General features: G+C 49.9%; 1 protein-coding gene across 3 annotated transcripts in view; it reads right to left on the minus strand.

Annotated features, from left to right (window-relative positions):
- Nucleotides 1-8,851: 8,851 nt before the first annotated feature.
- The window catches only part of MRPS5 (mitochondrial ribosomal protein S5), an 88,523-nt gene continuing 78,085 nt past the window's right edge, over nucleotides 8,852-19,289 (minus strand). For all 3 annotated transcript variants that reach the window (XM_075925829.2, XM_075925830.2, XM_075925831.2), the window contains exons 10-11: nucleotides 10,742-10,878; nucleotides 8,852-9,329 (exon numbers count right to left, since the gene is read on the minus strand). In XM_075925829.2, the coding sequence (XP_075781944.1) occupies nucleotides 9,105-9,329; nucleotides 10,742-10,878 (362 nt within the window). In that variant the 3' untranslated portion in view covers nucleotides 8,852-9,104. The remainder of the gene's footprint in view (nucleotides 9,330-10,741; nucleotides 10,879-19,289) is intronic.

Genomic DNA, 19,289 nt, shown 5'->3' on the forward strand with positions numbered 1-19,289 from the left:
TTAGCACGGCCTCTGCCCCTGGCTCCCAAGCCTCCGGCTTTCCCCCAGGCCCTGCCCGCTCCTCCCGTGCTGGAACCCCTCAGGGCCGCCTCGCAGCGCTGCTGGGCTCCCCGCGCTCCGGCCAACGGGTGAGACATGGCTGAGCGGTTAGCGATGGAAACCACGTGCCGCAGCAGGGACCCGGACCCGCCCGCCGGCCCATGCCGCTAGCCGAGGCAGCTGGCGAGCTCAGTCCCAGCCTGAGGCCGAACACAGGAGCTGGCAGGGCAGACAGGCTCCCTGGGGCCAGGTGCAGCCCAGTGCCCAGCAGTGCAGAGCGCAGGCTGTGCCAGACCATCCCCCACCAGCGTGCCGTGCAGAGCCCCTGGGATGCCCAGAGAGAGGCCCGGGGGCCTACCCAGGCGCCCCAAGTGCATTGTGTGCCTGACGGCGCTTCGTGGAGCCACCGCAGGGCGCTCACGGCCAGATTGGCAGGTGCCGGGCTCCCAGGTCTGCTCTGGCTGGGATGTGGGTGCTGACCCCCCCACTGCTGCTGCCAAACGCCCGCTACCACAGTGCCTGGGAGGTCAGGTCACCTCTGCCTGCAGGCCCCAGGTGTCTCTCTGTGGGCGCAGAGAGGAGGCAGGAGCTGGGGTGCATGGGACAACGCTGGCCTTCCAGGGTGGGACTCCTAGGGCGGGCTCGCGCCCAATTCCTGCTGACTGCCGAGAGCTTCTTCACTGTTCACGTGAGGCCAAGCCCACCCTGCTGCTTGCGATGCCAGCCTTTGCCGCCGTCCTGTCCCCTCACCAAAGCTCTGAGCGCCGCCAGTGCAAACAGGGACCGAACAGCACGGCAGGGCCAGTGGCTCGTTACTTTCACCACAAACCCATGGTCCCAGCTGGGAGTGAACGGCACGTCCCCCGGGAACCCCACGCTGCAGCCCCTGCCGCCTGATCCATCTGCTCTTTCCCTAGCCAACACCAGTGGCACCAATGGCTGATTCCAAGCCCCTGGGCTGCAGGGGCCGCAAGGGGAGACGCCCCTCGGGGGTTTGTTTTAATGATCATCCTGAGCCCCGGGCTGAGGTGGCACAAGAGCCAGCGCCCCAGGGAAAGGCTGAAACCATCTCCAGCCTTTTAGTGCCATCGGCGCTCATGGCCGTCCACACGGGCGAATTCCCTGCCCACCGCTGACTGGTTTTCGGCCCTAGCCCCCCTTCCAGCAGGTGGAACCAGACAGCGCGCTTGACTCTCCTGTGCTCGTGGGTCGGGACTAGAACCACTCTCGGCCCCAGATTTCAGGCAGCACAGAAGAGGGGGTGGTTGGGGGGGGGGGGGTCAGAGACCTTTGCAAAGGCTCTTTGGCTGCCCACTCACTAGTGTCTGTTAGAGAATCACAGAAGCCCAGGGAGGGCAGAGACCCCAGGAGTCGAGTCCAGCCCCCTGCCCAAAGCAGGACCAACCCGACTCAATCAGCCCTGCCAGGGCTTGGTCAAGCCGAGACTGAAACACCTCCAAGGATGGAGATTCCACCGCCTCCCTAGGGAGCCCAGCCCAGCACTTCCCCACCCGCCTAGGGAAAGCGTTTTTCCTAATATCCAATCTAGGCCTCCCCCACTGCAACTTGAGCCCATTGCTCCTTGTTTTGCCATCTGCCCCCACTGAGAACAGCCTCTCTCCATCCTCTTTGGAACCTCCCTTCAGGAAGTTGAAGGCTGCTCTCAAATCCCCCCTCACTCTTCGCTTCTGCAGGCTACAAGGGTGCCTTGCTGACTCATATCCAGCTTATCCACTGCAAGCCCCAGGTCCTTTTCTGCCAGACTGCTGCTTAGCCAGTCGGTCCCCAGCCTGTAGCAGTGTTTTGGATTCTTCCATCCCAAGAGCAGAACAGAGAGAGGAAACCACAGTAGGCCTCAAATACTAATAATGCACCAGCTTCATCCTTCGGACCAGTTTTCCGCCTTTCGGGGACAAGCCCTGGGTTTGCAGCTGCTTGCCGTGCTGCCGCACTACGCACACACTGAGCTGCGCTAACACGGATGTCGTGGCCTTTCCAGACGGATGGACACCTCGCCAGATCTGGCTACCAGTCAGCTAAGCATGAGGCCCGGTGGTGCTGTGCTCTTTGCAGTGAGAGCAAGAGATGGTGGCGCCAGGAGGTGTTTACACTCCATATTACCGGGGTCGGGGTGGGGAGAAGGATAACTTCACCCACAGCTTATGGGTGGGGAACTGAGGCACTGGGCAGTGACATGGCCAAGGCCAGGGCCACACAAAGTCTGTGGCCAGGACCGACCCAGCTCTCCCTTGTCTGGGCCCAGTGCTTTAGCCACGAGCCACCCTCTCCCCACTCCGCCCCTTCCTGTCGCCTGCAGGCGGAAGGACCATGGGCCTGGCGCTGACCCAGGCTCTCGGCAGCTCAGCACAGCTGGCCGTGCAGCAGATATCTGGAGCTGCCCAGGACTCGGGTCCCAAAGCCCTTTGGCAGAGGGATCCCTGAGCTGATGGCCTCCTGGCCCAGCTCACAATCCCAAACAGCTGGAGAACAGCGCCCCCTGCTGGCAGAACCAGGTGTGGGCTCCGCCGCAGCCCGTGGAGGGCACGGAGCAGCTCCTGATGCAGCTGACAAAGCAGCCGCTTCTAGACTCACGCGAAGGCCTAAAACTCCAGCTAACCAGCCACAGCCCGTCCATCTCCGAGGCGCGGGGCCGATGCTCGTGGCAGGCGGCTGCCGTCCATCGCAGTGACAGCTGGCTCCCCGAGGCTCACTGCAGGCGTCGCAAAGCTACCGATCTCTGCCGTGGCACTGCTGAGCCCGTGCGCAGAACCCACCGCTGCTCTAGGCGTCCAGAGCCCGCTCTGCCTAAGTCAGCCCGCTCTACCCCACCGGGCTGACTTGCTCCCTACGCGGGAGCCCTGTAATCATGTTTTGAAGAACCTCCCACATAATGAGCATCGTCTACGCCTAACGAGCACTTGCCTAGACCGCAGCACAGCAGTGAGGACGACTCGCCCCTCTGGCCGCAGGCAGCAGAGCGTTGTGATTTTGCCCAGTTCAGTCCCAGGTGCACTGGCCTCTTCTTCCCTGGGCTCCCACCTGTAGTTCCAGAGAGGACACAGCTGCTAGGAGCCCCTCACACCCTTATTTATCAGGGAACTCCCCAAGCCACCGTTTAAAGGTACCCGGACTCTGCTTTACAAAAATCCCAACGGCTCTTTGGTTTGGAGCAAGCCTGGAGGGGTCCCTGGGTGCACAGCTCTCCCTGCTCTCTGGCACCTCCGTGTGACTGGCTGCTAATCATGGATTACGCTCCCGTGGCCAGTGGCCAGTTAGTCGCGACTCCTGGAGAGCACAGACCCGGGAGCTGTCCCAAAAGAATTCCCAGAGCAAAGCGGGTAGAGAATCAGCCGATCTTGGTTTGCCACCAGCGATGGAGAAGCCACCACAACCACTCCAGTGGCCACGCCAATGGTTAATTATCCGCCTGCTTAAAACGTGGCCCTTGTTTCTAGTTAACGTGTCGCGCTGCCACGTCCAACCACTGGCTTGTGCCAGACCCTGCTCTTCTGGGCTGCGGAGCCTATTATCAAACACTTGTCCCCCCCCCGGCAGGGCACTTCCAGACTGAACTCCCCCCTCAACCATCTCTCTGTGGGACTGAGTCAGCTGGAGCTCCACATATCTGTCACCGTCAGGCAGGTTTTCCAAACTCGGATCCTTTTCCGGGCTCTTCTCTGAATTGTCTCCCATTTTACAGCAGCCTCCTGGAGAGCTGCAGGCACCAGCGCTGGACACAGGCTCCCAGCACAAGTGCCAGACGCAGAGGTGAAACTGACTTGCTATTTCTAGTCAATATTCCACAGTGCTACAGCCCAGGGTCACCGGTGTCCCGCTGGCACTCATGGCCAGCTGACTGTCATTAAATCAGTCCGTAGGCTTTTTCTTTGGTCAGCTGGGCATTCTGCTGCACCCAGGGAGTGCCGGGGGCAGAGGGGGTGTCCGTGAGGACAGATACAGAGATCACAGTGCAGTGAGCACGAGGCCCGTTGAATCTCAGGTCCCATTGTACAACTCTTGACAGTGTAATAAATGGTCTTGCCTCCCTGCTTGTCTCATGTCCCGGATCAGCACAGCCACAAGGCTGCCCACGCCCAGCCCGAGGGGAGGCCCCAGACATGTACTGAAACACAAGCAGCAGCAGCAGCAATTTGTCAGGGAAACTCACAGGGCCTTTTGCCTGAATTCACCACTTGGAACACAGCGGCTTGGGGCCTGTTCCAGTCAGCATGGATTCTGACCAGCGCGGTGAGCCCCCGAGTTCTTGTAGGGGGTTATCAGCAGGAGGAGCTATAACCCCAAACCAGCAAACAGCAGATTTTGTTGAAGTACCACAAAGACAGCAACAATGCAAACGTCAGGCCGTCTCCATTGCTACAGTGTCTTGTCTGAATTTAATGTTAAACGCTTGCTGTATTTAAATGGCAGGGCCATGCCTTTCAGTAGCGACGGCAGGACAATTTTCTGGTGGTCGGCATGTTGGAAAGCCACTGTGATTTGATACTATCTGACTGGGGACGAAACCCGAGCTTCTCACATGCTCCCCTTTCCTTTTCTCTTATCTGGCTGAATTAAATTGTTTTTGGTTCCAATACACTTAAAAGCAACAAATTGTTTTCATATCAGATCTCACAGCTTTAATACGTCAGCTGACAGGCTGCAGCTATAGAAACCACTAAGTTCATGCTGGTCGTCTCCAGAAAATTAGAAAACAGCTTTTTTAATCGTAATCTTAGCCTCACTGCTCCACACAGGTATGCAAATGTGGTACCCACAATCCCGTCTATTGAAAAGCTAGCTCTCCATTAGAAATGCCTGTAGGGAAGAAAGGTTGAATTAAGCCCTCCACAATCTTCTCCTGAACGGCAAAAAGATTGCTCAGAAAATTAGATCCAGCGCTCCGGCATGTTTTGGGTTATGGATGAATCCCATTTACAGTGAGCTTTATCTAGGAATAGCAACTGGCTCACGGCTTGTTCACGAGGTTCATAAATCAGCCACAAGCCTGGTGCAAAGGGAGATCTGACAGAGCAAGAGATCAGCTCTCAGGCAGGGTCAAAGGCCTCACAAGCGCCTGGGTCTTTCACAGCCACAGGGTAGGGCCCGGCTGCGTGGTTTGCTCCAGTGATGCAGCCCCTTGAGCAACCAAGGGGAGTGCGCAAGGCAAACATTTCTGGACAAACAGCTTGTTCAGTAAAACAGCCAGTTCTGGGTCAGCCCAAACTATTAGCGAATTTGATAAACATCTTCAGTTAAAAACCCCAACAAACCCGTTCAGAAAGCCAAACCGGTTATTCCGCCATTCGCCCAGTGCAACATTGCAACGGTTTCATAGAATCATAGGACTGGAAGGGACCTCGAGAGTCATCGAGTCCAGCCCCCCGCCCTCAAGGCAGGACCAAGTTTGTTTCCAATGCTGCTCGATTTCAAGGGTGAACCCCAGAACGGAGCTTTCAGTTCGTGGGAGGATTCTGCTCCGCACAGGGCAGTAGATTCCCACTCTCCAGTCTCCACGAAGTGCCTGCAGCGCTGTCTGCTGCACAGTTCTGGGTGGGGGCTGCAGAGAAAGGAGCGACTGCCTCTCCCAGGCTGAGGAAGGGACCCAATCTGGCTGCTGAGGAGAGAAGTGGAACAATTTCTGAGGAGGAGCCGGACGTCCGCCACGGGGATCCCACACTACGGCTGTCAAGGACAAGTCAACGTCTCCTCCCCGCCTCTATCAGGCGTCTCAAAGCGGCAGCACCACATGGAGCCCGGGCTCCCCACAGCACTTCTGTGGAACCCATGGTCAGCTGAGGAGTCCCCAGCTGACCCGGGCTCCCCGTGGCATTTCAAAGCGACAGCGCTGTACGGAGCCTGGGGTCAGCTGGGGACTCTGAGTCCCTCAATGAGCTCGGGCTCCATGCTGAGCATCTGCTTTGAAATGCGCAAGAGCCCCCGCTGGGCACCCTGGTACATTTCAAAGCTGGCACCCGCATGCAGCCTGCAGTCAGCAAGGGGCCCTTGTACGTTTCAAAGGAGGAATGAGGTAGCGCCTATTGACTAGTCGATGGAAATTCCATCGACTACTCGACTAGTCAACTAACCACTAGTTAACTTCCTTATCCCACACAGAAATGGGGGGCAGCTGATTGAGGGGAACCCCAAGGACTCCCCGGGGAAATCTGACCCTCAGCTCTCTCTGTGGAGACACGGGAGCAGCCAGACTCATCCGAGTCTGCGAACGGCTCCGCCGCAGCAGTGTGCTGTCAGTGCTGGAGCTCTCCTGCCAGAGGGGGGCGGCCAGAGAGCTCCTGGGACACTGAGCTAGTAGCCTGCTCTGGTGCGGTCACACCCCTCCGCAGGCTGAGCCGGGAAGCAGGGGGACAGATCTGGTGCTGTGCAAGTCTCTGTAGGTCCCAGTGTCCGGAAGATCCGGGCAGGCGTCTGCTGGAACTGTGGTGTCCTGGGGCAGTGTGGCCCTTGAACAAACCAGGTGGCCCCAACGTGTCTGCAGAGCCAGCAGATGTGGGGCCTTCCCCTCCAGCACCGACACGACCAAGGGAACAGGCAGGTTTTGCCCCTCTCCCGTCCAGGGGTTTTGAGCAGAGCCCGTTCCTCAGGGTCTGGCACCTGACCTCAGCGGGCTCTGGTGGAGCTGGGTAGCGGCCGCTCCGCTCCTGAGCACCCTCTTGGAGGGGCGCTGCTCGCCAGCTGAGGCCGACACACCGAGGGGGGCTCAGACTGAAGAGGGGTCTTGTGGCCTTCCCCAGGAGAAGCATCGCCTGAGGAACGAAGGAGACGCTGGAGGACCAGGTAGGGACAAAGCTCCAGCCTGCAGAGAGAGACTCTCACCCGCTCACAGGCAGGCAGCGCTGATGTTCGCTGCTGACAGGGCGGGGGCAAGCGATGCAATTCTTGAAGCCTGGGATGTGGCGCACAGCCCCAGGCCTGGCCAGGGCCTCTGCAGAAGGGGGGACGCCCTGTGCTCACCAGAATATAAACTGTCAGTAGGCTCCAGGACAAGGCTCTTCACAACTGGACGTACGGGGCTCGCCATGGAGCTGAAGGGAGGACTCAGGATTCCAACTCAGGTTACATGGCGGCGGCATCGGCCGCTCTGCCCTTCATACCCTTGCTTGGGAGCGAGTGCACATGGGGCCAACAGACAGTGCTTGCGAGAGTCTCTCCACGTGGGTGCAGAACACGCCCTGGGACCTGCGGACCATTAGCTCCTGCTGGTGATCTCGGAGCGTCTCTCTTGGGAGGAGCGGGCCCTCAGGCATCTGTGCTTTTTACCATGCGGTGAATGACTCGTGTGTGCTTATCAGCAAATGCTTATCAGGTCGTCGACAGAATAGTCGACTAGTCGCTCCCCCCCCTTGCTGCCTCTATCAGATAGGCGGGGGAGGGAAGGAGGAGGGTACTTCAGAGCAGCAGCGTCGCGCGGAGCCCAGTGTTCCGGGCTCCACGCAGCACTTCCCCTTTGAATCACCACTGCAGTGTTTCAAAGGGGCAGTGACGCTCAGATCCCGGGTTCTGTGTGGCGCTGCCCCTGGAAACGCTGGCATTTCAAAGCAGCAGCGCTGCGTGGAGTCCGGGGTCAGCTGGGGAGTGGGCTCCCAGTGGTGCTACCCCTTCTAAATGCCACATAAAACCCCAGGTCAGCTGGGGAGTGGATCCCAGGCTCCACCAGGCATTTCAAAGTGGCAGTGCCGCACTGAGCCTGGGGTCAGCTGGGGAGTCCTCAGCTGATCCCGGGCTCCAAGCGGTGCTGCCGCTTTGAAATGCCAGATGGAGCCCAGGATCAGCTCCCCAGCTGACCTAAACGGGGGCTCTTGTGCATTTCAAAGAGGAAGCGCAGCATTGAGCCTGGGGCCAGGACGGGACTTCGCTGACCCGGGGCTCTATGCGGTGCTTCCGCTTTGAAATGCCGAGAGCCCCTCGAGGGGTGGTTGAGATTCTGTGGCCTGCACTGTGCAGGGGGTCAGACTAGATGATCATAATGGTCCCTTCTGACCTTAAAGTCTATGAGTCTATGAGCGCGGAAGTGCCTGTCAAATAGTTGATGGAAATTCCATAGCCTACTCGACTAGTAAATTAATCACTAACATCCCTAGTGTTAACACAGCTGCCCACGCTGGTTCAAGGACTGACTTGCTCCCTGATTGTGTTACTGACTGTCAAATAACTTCTCTGGCAGCTCATCTTTTTGCCCCATTACTCCAATCTAGAGCAGTGTTTCTGGTGGGTCACGAAAGGCAAGTGTCAGGAATCATTTAGCAATTTATTACAATTCTAAAGCAAAGAAAATCCAAATTCTCCACTCCCCATGCGAGGTCAGGTATTCTCTGTCACCCTCCCAATGCACGCACACAAATCCAGTGCACTGCTTTGGCACGGACAGCAATCTTTCACAGGCAACGTCAAGGGGCTGTGAATTATCATGAACTTTGACCGAGAGGTCACCAGCTGGCAAAGTCAAGACACTGTAACGCCTCACGCTGAGTCACTTTACCTCACTCTGCTGCCCTCCCTCATCCCCATATCTTCCCCCCTCGCCTTCCTCATGCACGGCGCAAACCTTCCTGCCAATCCCCTCCCCAAGTCAGTCTCCTGCTTCACCTCCAGCAGCTCTGCTCAGCCTCACTCCTCCCCACCAGCACTTCTGCCCCTCGAATTCCACAGCTAACCCACCCGCCTGCTCTGGCCTTGATTACACGCAGCAAGGGCAGGGAGCCGAGGTGCTGGCATCTCTCCTCGCCCTGCGCACTGCACTCTGAAAGCACAGACAGGCGGCTCAGCAGCCCAGCACATTACCAGAGCGATCTGCTTTGATTTAATCCATGTTTTTAATAGTTTCCCAAGTATCTGTAAAGGGAACAATTAGGGATTCCTGATTACAAAGCAGCTGCGAGAGAGCAGCAGAGCACTGGCGTGTCCGAAATCACGTCACTGGTCAGACTGGCCGCTGGCTGAACATGGATGTCCAGCGAGGCTGCTGAGCATGCAAGGTAGCGCAGGTGCACGCCTGGCCAATCGCCCGCTGGAGCTGCTGCACTGTCTGGCACGGGCAGGCCTGCTCTTCACCACACGGTCCTTCGGACATGTGCCCAGGGAGAACGCTTCATTCCCTGGGCAGCTCTCACTTCGCTCCACTCCAGCTTGATGTCGGGAACCTCTTCCACAGGCTCCGGTTCCTTCCTGACGGCGCCACTTGGAGCAGCAACGACGATGGGCAGGGGGCCACATTCCTCCCGGAATTCGACCACGTAGAGGCTCCTCTTCTCTGCCAGCTCCTGGTGGGTCTCCTGCGAGAGGGGTTAAAAGGGTGTCTGTAAACGCTGCCACCAGGAGGCTCAGCTTGCCCCGATTCAATTCTACATGACCGCCCTCCAGAGCACCCTCGCTGCGTCCCCGCCACACTGGTGCCGAGCACCACTTGCCTCTTTCAGCAGCACATGTGGCAACAAGTGGCAGGTTTCAGGCAGTGTGTGTACTCTAAAGAAACAATCCGTGGAGCCCAGCGCCCTGCGCCAACAGCAGGAATTCTGCTGTGAGCTTTTGGCAGGGATGCCCTGGTCCCACGACCACTGATTTGCTGCTTTCTGGAAAGGCAGTGGGACAGTCAACTCACAGGAACCAGTGATGGCAACACCCCAAAAGCACGAGGCATTCTCTGGGCGACAGGGCTGCATAGTTCTGTCCCTACAAAGAACTGACTAAAGATGAATTCAATCAAATGAATAACCGCCAGGAAGTAGATCTTGCAGACGTGCAGGTAATGGGACGCTAGCGGTCATGTGGCAAGCTTCGTGTGGCCCGAGTACGCTTGCCATTCACCTGACGGTACAAGGCAGCTTGCCAGAAACCTTGTGGCTTTATCATCATTCCCTGCACATAAGTCTCAAGACGGTAACTTCTGTAACTGCCCCTCATTCTGCGGACTGTGGATTCACTTGGAGCAGCAAGCACCATTGCTGCCCCTTCAGCGCACCAAGGAACGTCTCCTGAGCGACGCTGCACCCAACAGGCCTCTCTCGCCTTTCACACAAGCCTCTTGCCACTTTTCCATCCTGCCAGCTCTGGAGCCTATTTCTAGCCACTTGGGCTCTTGCTCCTCAGTCAGCCCGGCCCATTGCAGTGCCGCAGGAAGCTCCTGAAAGTCTCTAGCTAGACTAGCAGCTGATGAAAGGAGAAATGTTAGACTCAGGTATTTTTTCAGACTTCATTTAAAATGTCTGATGACTATGGACTGGCCCTCAGCAGCCAGGATTACAGCCTCCTCCTCACTACTTCTCAGGCCCTGTAGCTAGACTCTCAGGAGAAGCAAGGATTGCGTTCCATACACCAACAGGGAAAACCCAAAATGCAACTGGAGAAATAACACCAATAAAAGTAGGATTAAGGCTTTCTCTGTTTGTGCTTTTTAAATGTCACTGACAAAAGCAAATTAATCCCACAAATTCAGATTTCCCCTGGAGGCACCGTCTGCTTGAATGCCTCAGAGTTACTGATGGACAGCTGAACATGACTGATGAGGGGGCGGAAAGAAGAGATTGAAATTCCAGCTCTGTTTTGTTTTCGCCTGGAATTGCAGAATTCATTTGAACTTTGTTCCTTTCTGAACCTAGAATTCACTGTGTTAGATCACAAAGCATTGATTTTATTCTACCTTTTGGCGTTCGAAAATAAGATTGCAAACATGGATTGTAAAATTTACCTGGCGTGCTAGTCCCTTAAAGAGAGCTCGGGTGAGGTTAAGTAAATTGTTGGATCCAGAAAGCTTGGCATACATGTCTGTAATCCCAATTAGCTTGCAGATGGTAATGATGGCTCGATGGCAATGAAGACCATAGCCTGGAAAAGTCAGATGTAAATGACATTATGTGAACACTAGTAAGATCATTACAACGTGAATTAAACTGCCTCCCCCCAAGGATACTGCATGCTAGTCGGTAGTAGCCTAAAAACGGCATGGAATTAGATTGTGAAGATTGAAAGCGTTCAGATTCTTTTTTATCTAGCCACTTATCCTCCAATGGTGGCCAATGCCACGTGCCTCAGATGGAATCAACAGAATCTGCCGAATGATGTGTAAGGGTAAAGCATGAAAGCCACGCGACTGCAAACTGACTGCCTTGGCCAAATGGCTCACAAGCCTGGATTCTTTGCAAACACCCCCAGCGACTGATCATCAGACTAAGACAACTCTCCCCGAACTCAGCAGTGAGAGACATATTAGCACGACCCTTGTACTTTCTCACAAATGGTCCCATGCTACAGCACACAGAAGGGTCTCAAGGCAACAGTAGCTAGAAATGTAAGAATCAGAAGCCTTGTCTGAGCAGACAGAGAACCAAGCGATAGCCACAGAGGCCTAGAGCACAAGAGACAACATGGGAATTGGACACAGGGACACCGGGAGCGTCAGAAGGCGTTTGCTCTCTGGCACAGCAGTCCTGGCAGCATGCTGAAGACCTGGACAGGGAAGCAGAGATAGACACATGGATGATAAAAGAGTCCCAGGGACAGAAGCTGCGTGGAGAGGTTAGTACAATAATTGCTCTATTTGGATTGAATTCTCCGTGGGGCAGAGATGTACCTGCCACTCTGTGCAGTGCAAGCACAAGGGGGCGCTGTTTTCGATGAGCTCTAAGGGTCACTTCCATACTCAGGCTTACGAGTAATAATTTCTAGAAAAGACGTCATTTTAAAGGATTCAGGGCTGAACTGCTATGAGAGGGTTACTATCAGGGTTGAAATCTAGTGAGCATGAACTGAAGGCAGAAAGTGCTGGAAGTTTAAGATTTTTAGGCTAATTTTTGTTATGCAGAAGAACATCACATAGATGAGGCTACAAAAAGTTAATATTTAAAACCAATTATTAGTGGGCATATAGGAGGAAAACACACTCAAAGAAAAACCAGCCAAGTAGCTGGGTGGATGGAGAGAAACACTGCAGAATTATAGCGCCTCAGTACTAACTGCAATGTCTTGTTAAGACCAGCGTATTTTACTGAAAGATTTTCCTAGTTCCCCAGTAAGATATTGCATGTGACCTACGTCTATGAATCTTTAAAAGCCCGTGTGAGATAGATTTAATGCATGTTATTTAAAACCTGCCAAGACAGCTCTTATAGATTACTCCACTCTGAGGGGCAGCCTTGTTGCTAAGTAAACGGGGGAAACAATCTATTAGAGTACTGCAGGCTTTACTGCACTAACATTTTCTTCTGCTTTTAATCTATAATTGGAAAACAAATGACAATATTCCTCTGCCATTTGAGAAAGTGTTGGTTTTATGCTCAAAGACTGAATCAAGTTTTCAATGCAATTACATCTGAATGATCTTTGAGAGGTTATTCATCATTTCCATTTGTTAATGGCCCACAATATTCCATTTCCACAGCTTTGCTTTTGTCTTTCCCCTCACTTTAGGCAAAGCACAGCTTTCTGCAGGTTTTTAATGGATGAAAATCACAGTCTTGCAATTTAGACAATCAACTACTGGCCAGGATTTGTTCCCAACTTAAACTGAGCACAAGTATTCCATTTGCAAAGCGGCATCTCTGTACACCTGAGGGAGAGGATGGCTCTGGAGAGCTGGCATTATGGGACTGCAGTTTAATTCAGTGGAGCCACTTAAAAGCATAGCTTTGAAAGGAGCCTAAATCCATATGAACATTTTTCACATGCCAAACAAAGATATAAGCTTGTAATAAAATGAAGCCAGTTTAAGTTAATTCCTGCTAGTAAAATAAATCTTCAGGGTTCTAACTAATAAAACTCAAGTAAAACATGTGAATGGAATAACCTGTTACCTTCTCTGGGTAGCTAACTAAATTCAGATCAGAAGATAAGAAAATAATGGCACCCTCAAATATAACAAATGTATTTTTTAAAAGCAAAGTTTGCATTTAGGTTTTAAGTGTTTCTGTAATAAAGAGTTCTTTAACCAAGTTTTTTGATTGTCTACTGTCAGACTATGAGAATTAAATGTTACAGACATGCTATAAAATTACAGCTATTAAGATAGCTTAGCTGAGGAAAATAATAAAAAAAACCCTAACAAACAAAATAATACAAAGCTTAGTTTTACAAATTTTGTACTTAATCTCTAAATCTTTGTCTTTTATGACCATTCATTGAGAGAAATGCTATAAATTCGTGAGGAAGTAGTTTATAAAGCATCTTGTCAGCTTTAATACTGCAAAACAAGAGGCTTCAGGACGTAGAAATAGGAGCTAGTGTGTGACTGCCCTAGGGCTGCTGCTATACTTCAAAGGCAGAGGTGCCCTATCGACTAATCTAACGGCCGATGCAAAATGCATTGACTATTTGATTGGTCAATTACTTGAAATTTAACATCCCTAAAATCTACTAGCCTGGGTCCCCCATGTCTCTGATAGACAATCCTCACCTCTCCTCACATTTCTCCGTCTCTATGTCAGTGAGAGGTTTTATTTTTTTCCTTCTCATGTGTGTGTGGCCCGACTGATCTTTTTCTGAGAGTCAGCAGCACCAACCCAAAAAATGTTCCTCACCCTGACCTAGAAGATAAGGTGGGGTCACAAGGTATAGCCAGCCAGTCCAGAAAAAAACATGCCAAATCAACCACTCCCTTCTTTGATAGAATTACTGACCTAGTGGATAGGAGGAAAGCTGTGGACATGATGTATCTTTAGAGACCTGCTCATTTGCAGATATCCACATGTAATTTTTGCGGCTGAGCTTGATGTACCTTAATTTTTTATTAGTAAGAGTTTTGACAGTTTTAGCTGATGTTCATATAAACTAATGAAATATTGTGTAGATGATGTTACCATAAGGAGGATACCGAACTAGTTGAAAGACCACACTCAGAATATTTATCAGTGGCTGGCTGTCAAACAGGAAGAATGGATCTAGTAGGGTCCCACAAGTATTAGGGATGTAAAGGGTAACCAGATAATTGGCTACTAGGCAAGCATTGGCCCCTCCTACCTGTAGCACAATGTGGTGAGCAATTCACTGGTCAAACACATAGCTGAGTTTAGAAAAAAGGAGATTAAGGGGGGATATGATCGAGGTCTATAACATCATGACAGGTGTGGAAAAAGTGAGCAAGGAAAAATTATTTAGTTATCCCCTTAACCAGGGCTCGACAAATAATGCAATCTACTCGCCCATGGCAAGTAGATTGCAACCCGGAAGAGCCAGGTTTGGGCGATCTGCGCATGCTGGTGAGCGGGGCTCGCTGCAGTTCGGTGAGCCCTGCCCATAACACAAGAACTAGGGGTCACCAAATGAAATTAATAGGCAGCAGGTTTCAAACAAACAAAGGGAAGTTTTTCTTCACTCAGGGCAGTCAGCCTCTGGGTCTCCTTGGCAGAGGATGCGGTGAAGGCTAGAACTTTAACAGGGCTCAGAAAAGAGCTAGAGAGGTTCATGTAGGTTAGGTCCATCAACGGCTATTAGCCAGGCTGGGTAGGAATGGTGCCCCTAGCCTCTGTTTGTCTGGAAATGGGTGACAGAGGAGGGATCACGTGAGGATTATCAGTTGTGTTCCCTCCCTCTGCAGCCTCTGGTACTGGCCACTGTCAGCAGACAGGATACCGGGCTAGACAGACCATTGGTCTGACCCAGTGTGGCCATTCTTGTGCCAAGTAAGGAGAAAAGGTACCTTAACGGAAGATGAATCTGCATATGCCTAGCCTCATCACTTTGCTATTACACTGGAGATGCAGAAGTGCTGTAACTTTCTCTCTATATTAAAGGTAGCCATAAGCCATTGGTATAGCGCTTCATGGCTATATTGCTGCATTTTACAAATTACTTAGCATTTTTTTCTATTCAGTTAATCTTCAAAATTAGCTTTCAAGTGACACACTTATTTCACCACGACTATTCTTGTAGGTTACAATCATGACTGTTTTAATGGGGCAGAAAGCATACTTAGTTACAGCTTTGGATTTAGTTTCTGTAATGCCAATCATGGATTGAAGTAGGACTTTAAAAATCTAGAACCCCACAGATATCCACTAGTTAATATGGCCAAGGAACCACAGATGTGTGATTTATAACACTGACAATATAACTATCGTACATATAGATACACACACACACACACACACGAGCTAATATTTTAAATGTTAATTAGAATCATACATCTAAATGAATCCCAAGTGTTTTTTTCCAGAGCATAGCAGCCACTAATATGAATGTTTCATGCAGCATTGGAAATGCACGAAGAAATGCGTGACCCAGACCAATCAGTTAAACAGGAAGAGGATACTGTTTTCTCTGGTGAAAGAAATTTGTACAGATATGAACATTCTGTGTGAGTAGAATTACTGACACAATAAAAGAAAAGACATCACACAAAACACATGGTATAAAAAACCCCACCACCACAAAGCCATAACTGGATGAGATGGAAAATGAAATATTGCGTATTAAAAAAAAAAAAAAAATCAAAGAGGTAAATGTCCTGTTGGGTTATGCTTCAGAGTAAAGAATGGATAACGTATCGATAGAGCAATAGTGAAACCAAACCCTTGTGTAATGTAATGAGTGACATTGGTTGACAGTTGCGGGAATACTAAAAAAGCTGTCTGGCTGTGCATATCCACAGGATGAAATGTCACATGGACAGGCCAAAGACAAGACACAGTGGTTCTTAACCTGGAGGTAATTATCCCTCGAGGGGTAATTTGCATATTTCAAAGGGTAATACATTTAAAATACAAGGTGTTCAATTCTGTTCAATATAATGTATGAGAAAACAAAATACAATAAAAATGATTAATCGTAATTTTCTTTTTGTCTATTGCCATTTAAAAAAAGAGGAGGGGTAATTTTGGTTTATTGGTTAAGCTTAAGTGGTGACAGTGCCAAAGAGGTTAAGAACCACCACTTTATAATCTCGCTCTCTTCTTCTGCCCTAGGGAAAATAAAATCAGAGCTAGTTTTTCTAAGGTGTGCGCTAAAACTTATTTCTTAATGAAGTTTGTATTTCTGGTACATTTGCTGTAAACTGCTAATAAATGCTGATTTTGCTCACTATAAATGGAACAGGGCCTTGATTTTTATAACCAGATCTAGATTTCTTCTAGAGAAGCATTATGGAAGGACCAGGAGGTATCGTTCTGGGGTCGGGAGGTAAGGGAGCAAATGATTCAAAGGTACAAAGCATTATTATGGATTCATGATCTCATCCTATTGGGAAAGACCTGCTGATACTGCTCACCGTGGAACATGGGCGGATGTCCTCATTTGGGGGGTCACTTGGAGCGTGGCTATTCCTGGCTATAGGGCATTTTAAGTTTTGTTTCACAACTCTGAAAATACTGGTGCTGAATTTATGAACCCAGGCACAGGAACCGCCCTCTCCTCAGTTCAGGGGCCTATCAAGATTGAACTGGCCAGTAAGGAACACTGTGATACAATGGATGGGTGAGTGGCCCTACCCCACCTTGGAAATGCTAGCGAAGGGATCTCCTCTCCGCCTGGCAGGCCTGGGCCAGAGCACTCCAGCTGTGAGCCTGTGCCCAGCTGACAGCGTGGGCTGTCAGGGTGTGTCTACACAGCAAAGTTATTTTGGAATAACGGCCATTATTCCGAAATAAAAATGCGAGCGTCTACACAGCAATTCCGTTATTTCGAAATACCTGTAACATCTGTAAACCTCATTCTATGAAGAATAACCCCTATTCCGAAAAAGCTATTTCGAAATAAGGCGTGTGTAGACACTCCACTGCTGCTATTTCGAAATAGCCCCCACCAGGGCCATTCTACGTTATTCCTCCTGGGGCTCTAAATCGAGATAGCCCGTCTACATTAGGGACTAATTTTGAGGCTTTTCTGCAGTGTAGACATGCTATTTCAAAATAAGCTATTTTGGAATAACTATTCCGGAATAGCTTATTTAGAAATACGCGTGCAGTGTAGACATAGCCTCAGTGGCAGAGGCAGGGCCCAGCTGTGAGCTCCGCCTCGAGCTGACTGCTTGGCTGTCTGTGCTGGGGTGGGTGAGGAGACAGGAAGGAGCAGATGGAGCCTGGACTGACAGCCAACAGCCAAATGAGCAAAGCAGTGTCTACAACAGGGCTCGGCAACTTTTTCAAACCACATCGCCAAACCACATCAAATTCAGAACAAGTGATCAACGAAGTGCCAGTATAAGAATGCCCATTTGCATGCCTGAAAATATACAACTTGATATTACTAATAACTGATAAGATGATTAATAATAGCAAAGTACTCAAAGACTTCATTGGATGGGACATCTGCTGCTGGATCTTTTCGTACATTTCTTTGAAGTTTACATCATAATTGGTCAAATTCAGCTTTATGCCCACATTCAGGCTGTCTTCTGTCAGTCTTGAGTGCAAATTTTTACCTTTGGTGTGATTCAAATGAGAGAGACATATAGGTGGAACCAAATATTAAAAGTAAGGCCAAGCTGACATTCTGCATGGTGTTGTATGTGATGGGAAGTTCTTTCCAGCTTTGCAAAATCAGATTATCATCGTGCTCCAATTTCTCCATGTCAGCCCATTTGTGCAGTTTTGCCAATTCTGCACATTCTAAATCAGAATTCAGCTTGATGAATTTTTCCACCCAGATATCTGACTCCTTGAAATCTGTTATTTCCATTTTCAAATCGCTGAGATGCTTGGAATAACCGTCAAATCCAGTTCTTCAATGGATGCTTTATGTGGACCAATCATAAACTTAAACATTGTGTTTGTAAATGTCAACAAAAAATGAGACATGGAGCTCAGAAACAAAGCTGGCAAGCTGCTGCAAATCAAGGTTGTTATTTGGAGTCTCTCTGATCCGAATCAGGAAACATTTGTAATCTTTCAATATGGGCCAGTCTGCCCAGCTCGATATCTTTGATGAAAACAGTCAATTTTTATTCAAATCCAAACACTGCCTGCTGCAGAGTCAGGCCTGTATTTCCTTGCCCTTGTAACTTAACGGCCAACTCATTCAAATGACTGGTAATGTTGATGAGATAGTAAAACTTTAGCAACCAGCCAGTCTGAAAGCTCAAGGTGTCTGATACCCTTCATGTCAAAAAATGGCTTAATCTCGTTAATGCAGGTGGCAAAACAAGATAAAACTTTGCCATGAGATAACCAGCAAACACTGTGCATTGGTAGATCGAGGTATTTGGAATCTACTTCCTCGAGTAGTGACTGATATTGACGATGATTGAGGGCTTGGGCGAGAATCTAACTGACAAAGTGAACGACCAGTCCCATTGCATTTCCAAGTTCAGTTCCACAGGATTATGCACAATGCAATGGAAGTTCAAAAGCGGGCGATTCAGCTGTTCTGACAAGAGTAAGGAATCCGCTATATTTGTCGACTATGCTAGATGTATCATCCGTACACACGGACACAAGATTATCCAACTGTATTTTTTTCTCATTCACAAAGTTCATCACAATTTTAATGATGTGTTTATCCCTTGTTTGATTTTTCATTGGTAATATCTCAATCACTTCTTCGTCCCAAAACATACAACTTATTAATGTCACATATTTTGGTTGTCTTGTCCAAAGCAAATGAAAAATAAGTAGCTGAACTCAAATTTTGCATTTGTTCCTTGTCAATTTGATGGGCCATTTTCACAGCTGTGTCATGGACTGTTTTTGCTGCTAATGGCATGGCTTGAATTTTCTATAAGATTTTATCCTTGTTGTGAAACTCGTCAAATAGTTCATGGCCAATGCATCTCTTCATGTAATCCTCATCAGTGAAAGGCCTCCCCTCTCGAATAATGCTTTATGAGCCTGCAAAACTTGTGGAGTTTAAGATCCCACCTTTTTTTGACCATATCAGCAGGCTATTTTGTCCGATGTTCATTTTTCGTTGCAGCTTCTCACGGGCTTTTTTTCCATGCATCTCACTCGGGGTACTTTGTAGCAAATGCTGCAAGTTTTGTCATGAAATTTTTTTGTTTGAGAACAATCCCTCACTACAAGTGAGACCTTGTGGAGACCCAGACCTCTCCACAAATGTATACAAGAGTCTGTATGCTCCTTCTGAAAATTTTGGTACTGTCATCTTTCTTTCTCTTTGCCTTTTTTACTGTTAGGGGGATTACAGAGTTCACCATCACGTATGATGATGGAAAGATTTCTTGGCTAGTCAAATAAAAAAAGAATATGCACAACCCCCAACAAGTGGAGAGGATGGATGGTTGTTAAAACGAACAGTTAAAGGTGAAATGGACAAAAAATCATTTTGACATGAGAAATTAAGAGTTTTTCAAA

The sequence above is a fragment of the Pelodiscus sinensis genome, chromosome 3, assembly GCF_052426305.1.
Source record: "Pelodiscus sinensis isolate ZL-2025 chromosome 3, ASM5242630v1, whole genome shotgun sequence".
NCBI classification, from domain to species: domain Eukaryota; kingdom Metazoa; phylum Chordata; order Testudines; family Trionychidae; genus Pelodiscus; species Pelodiscus sinensis.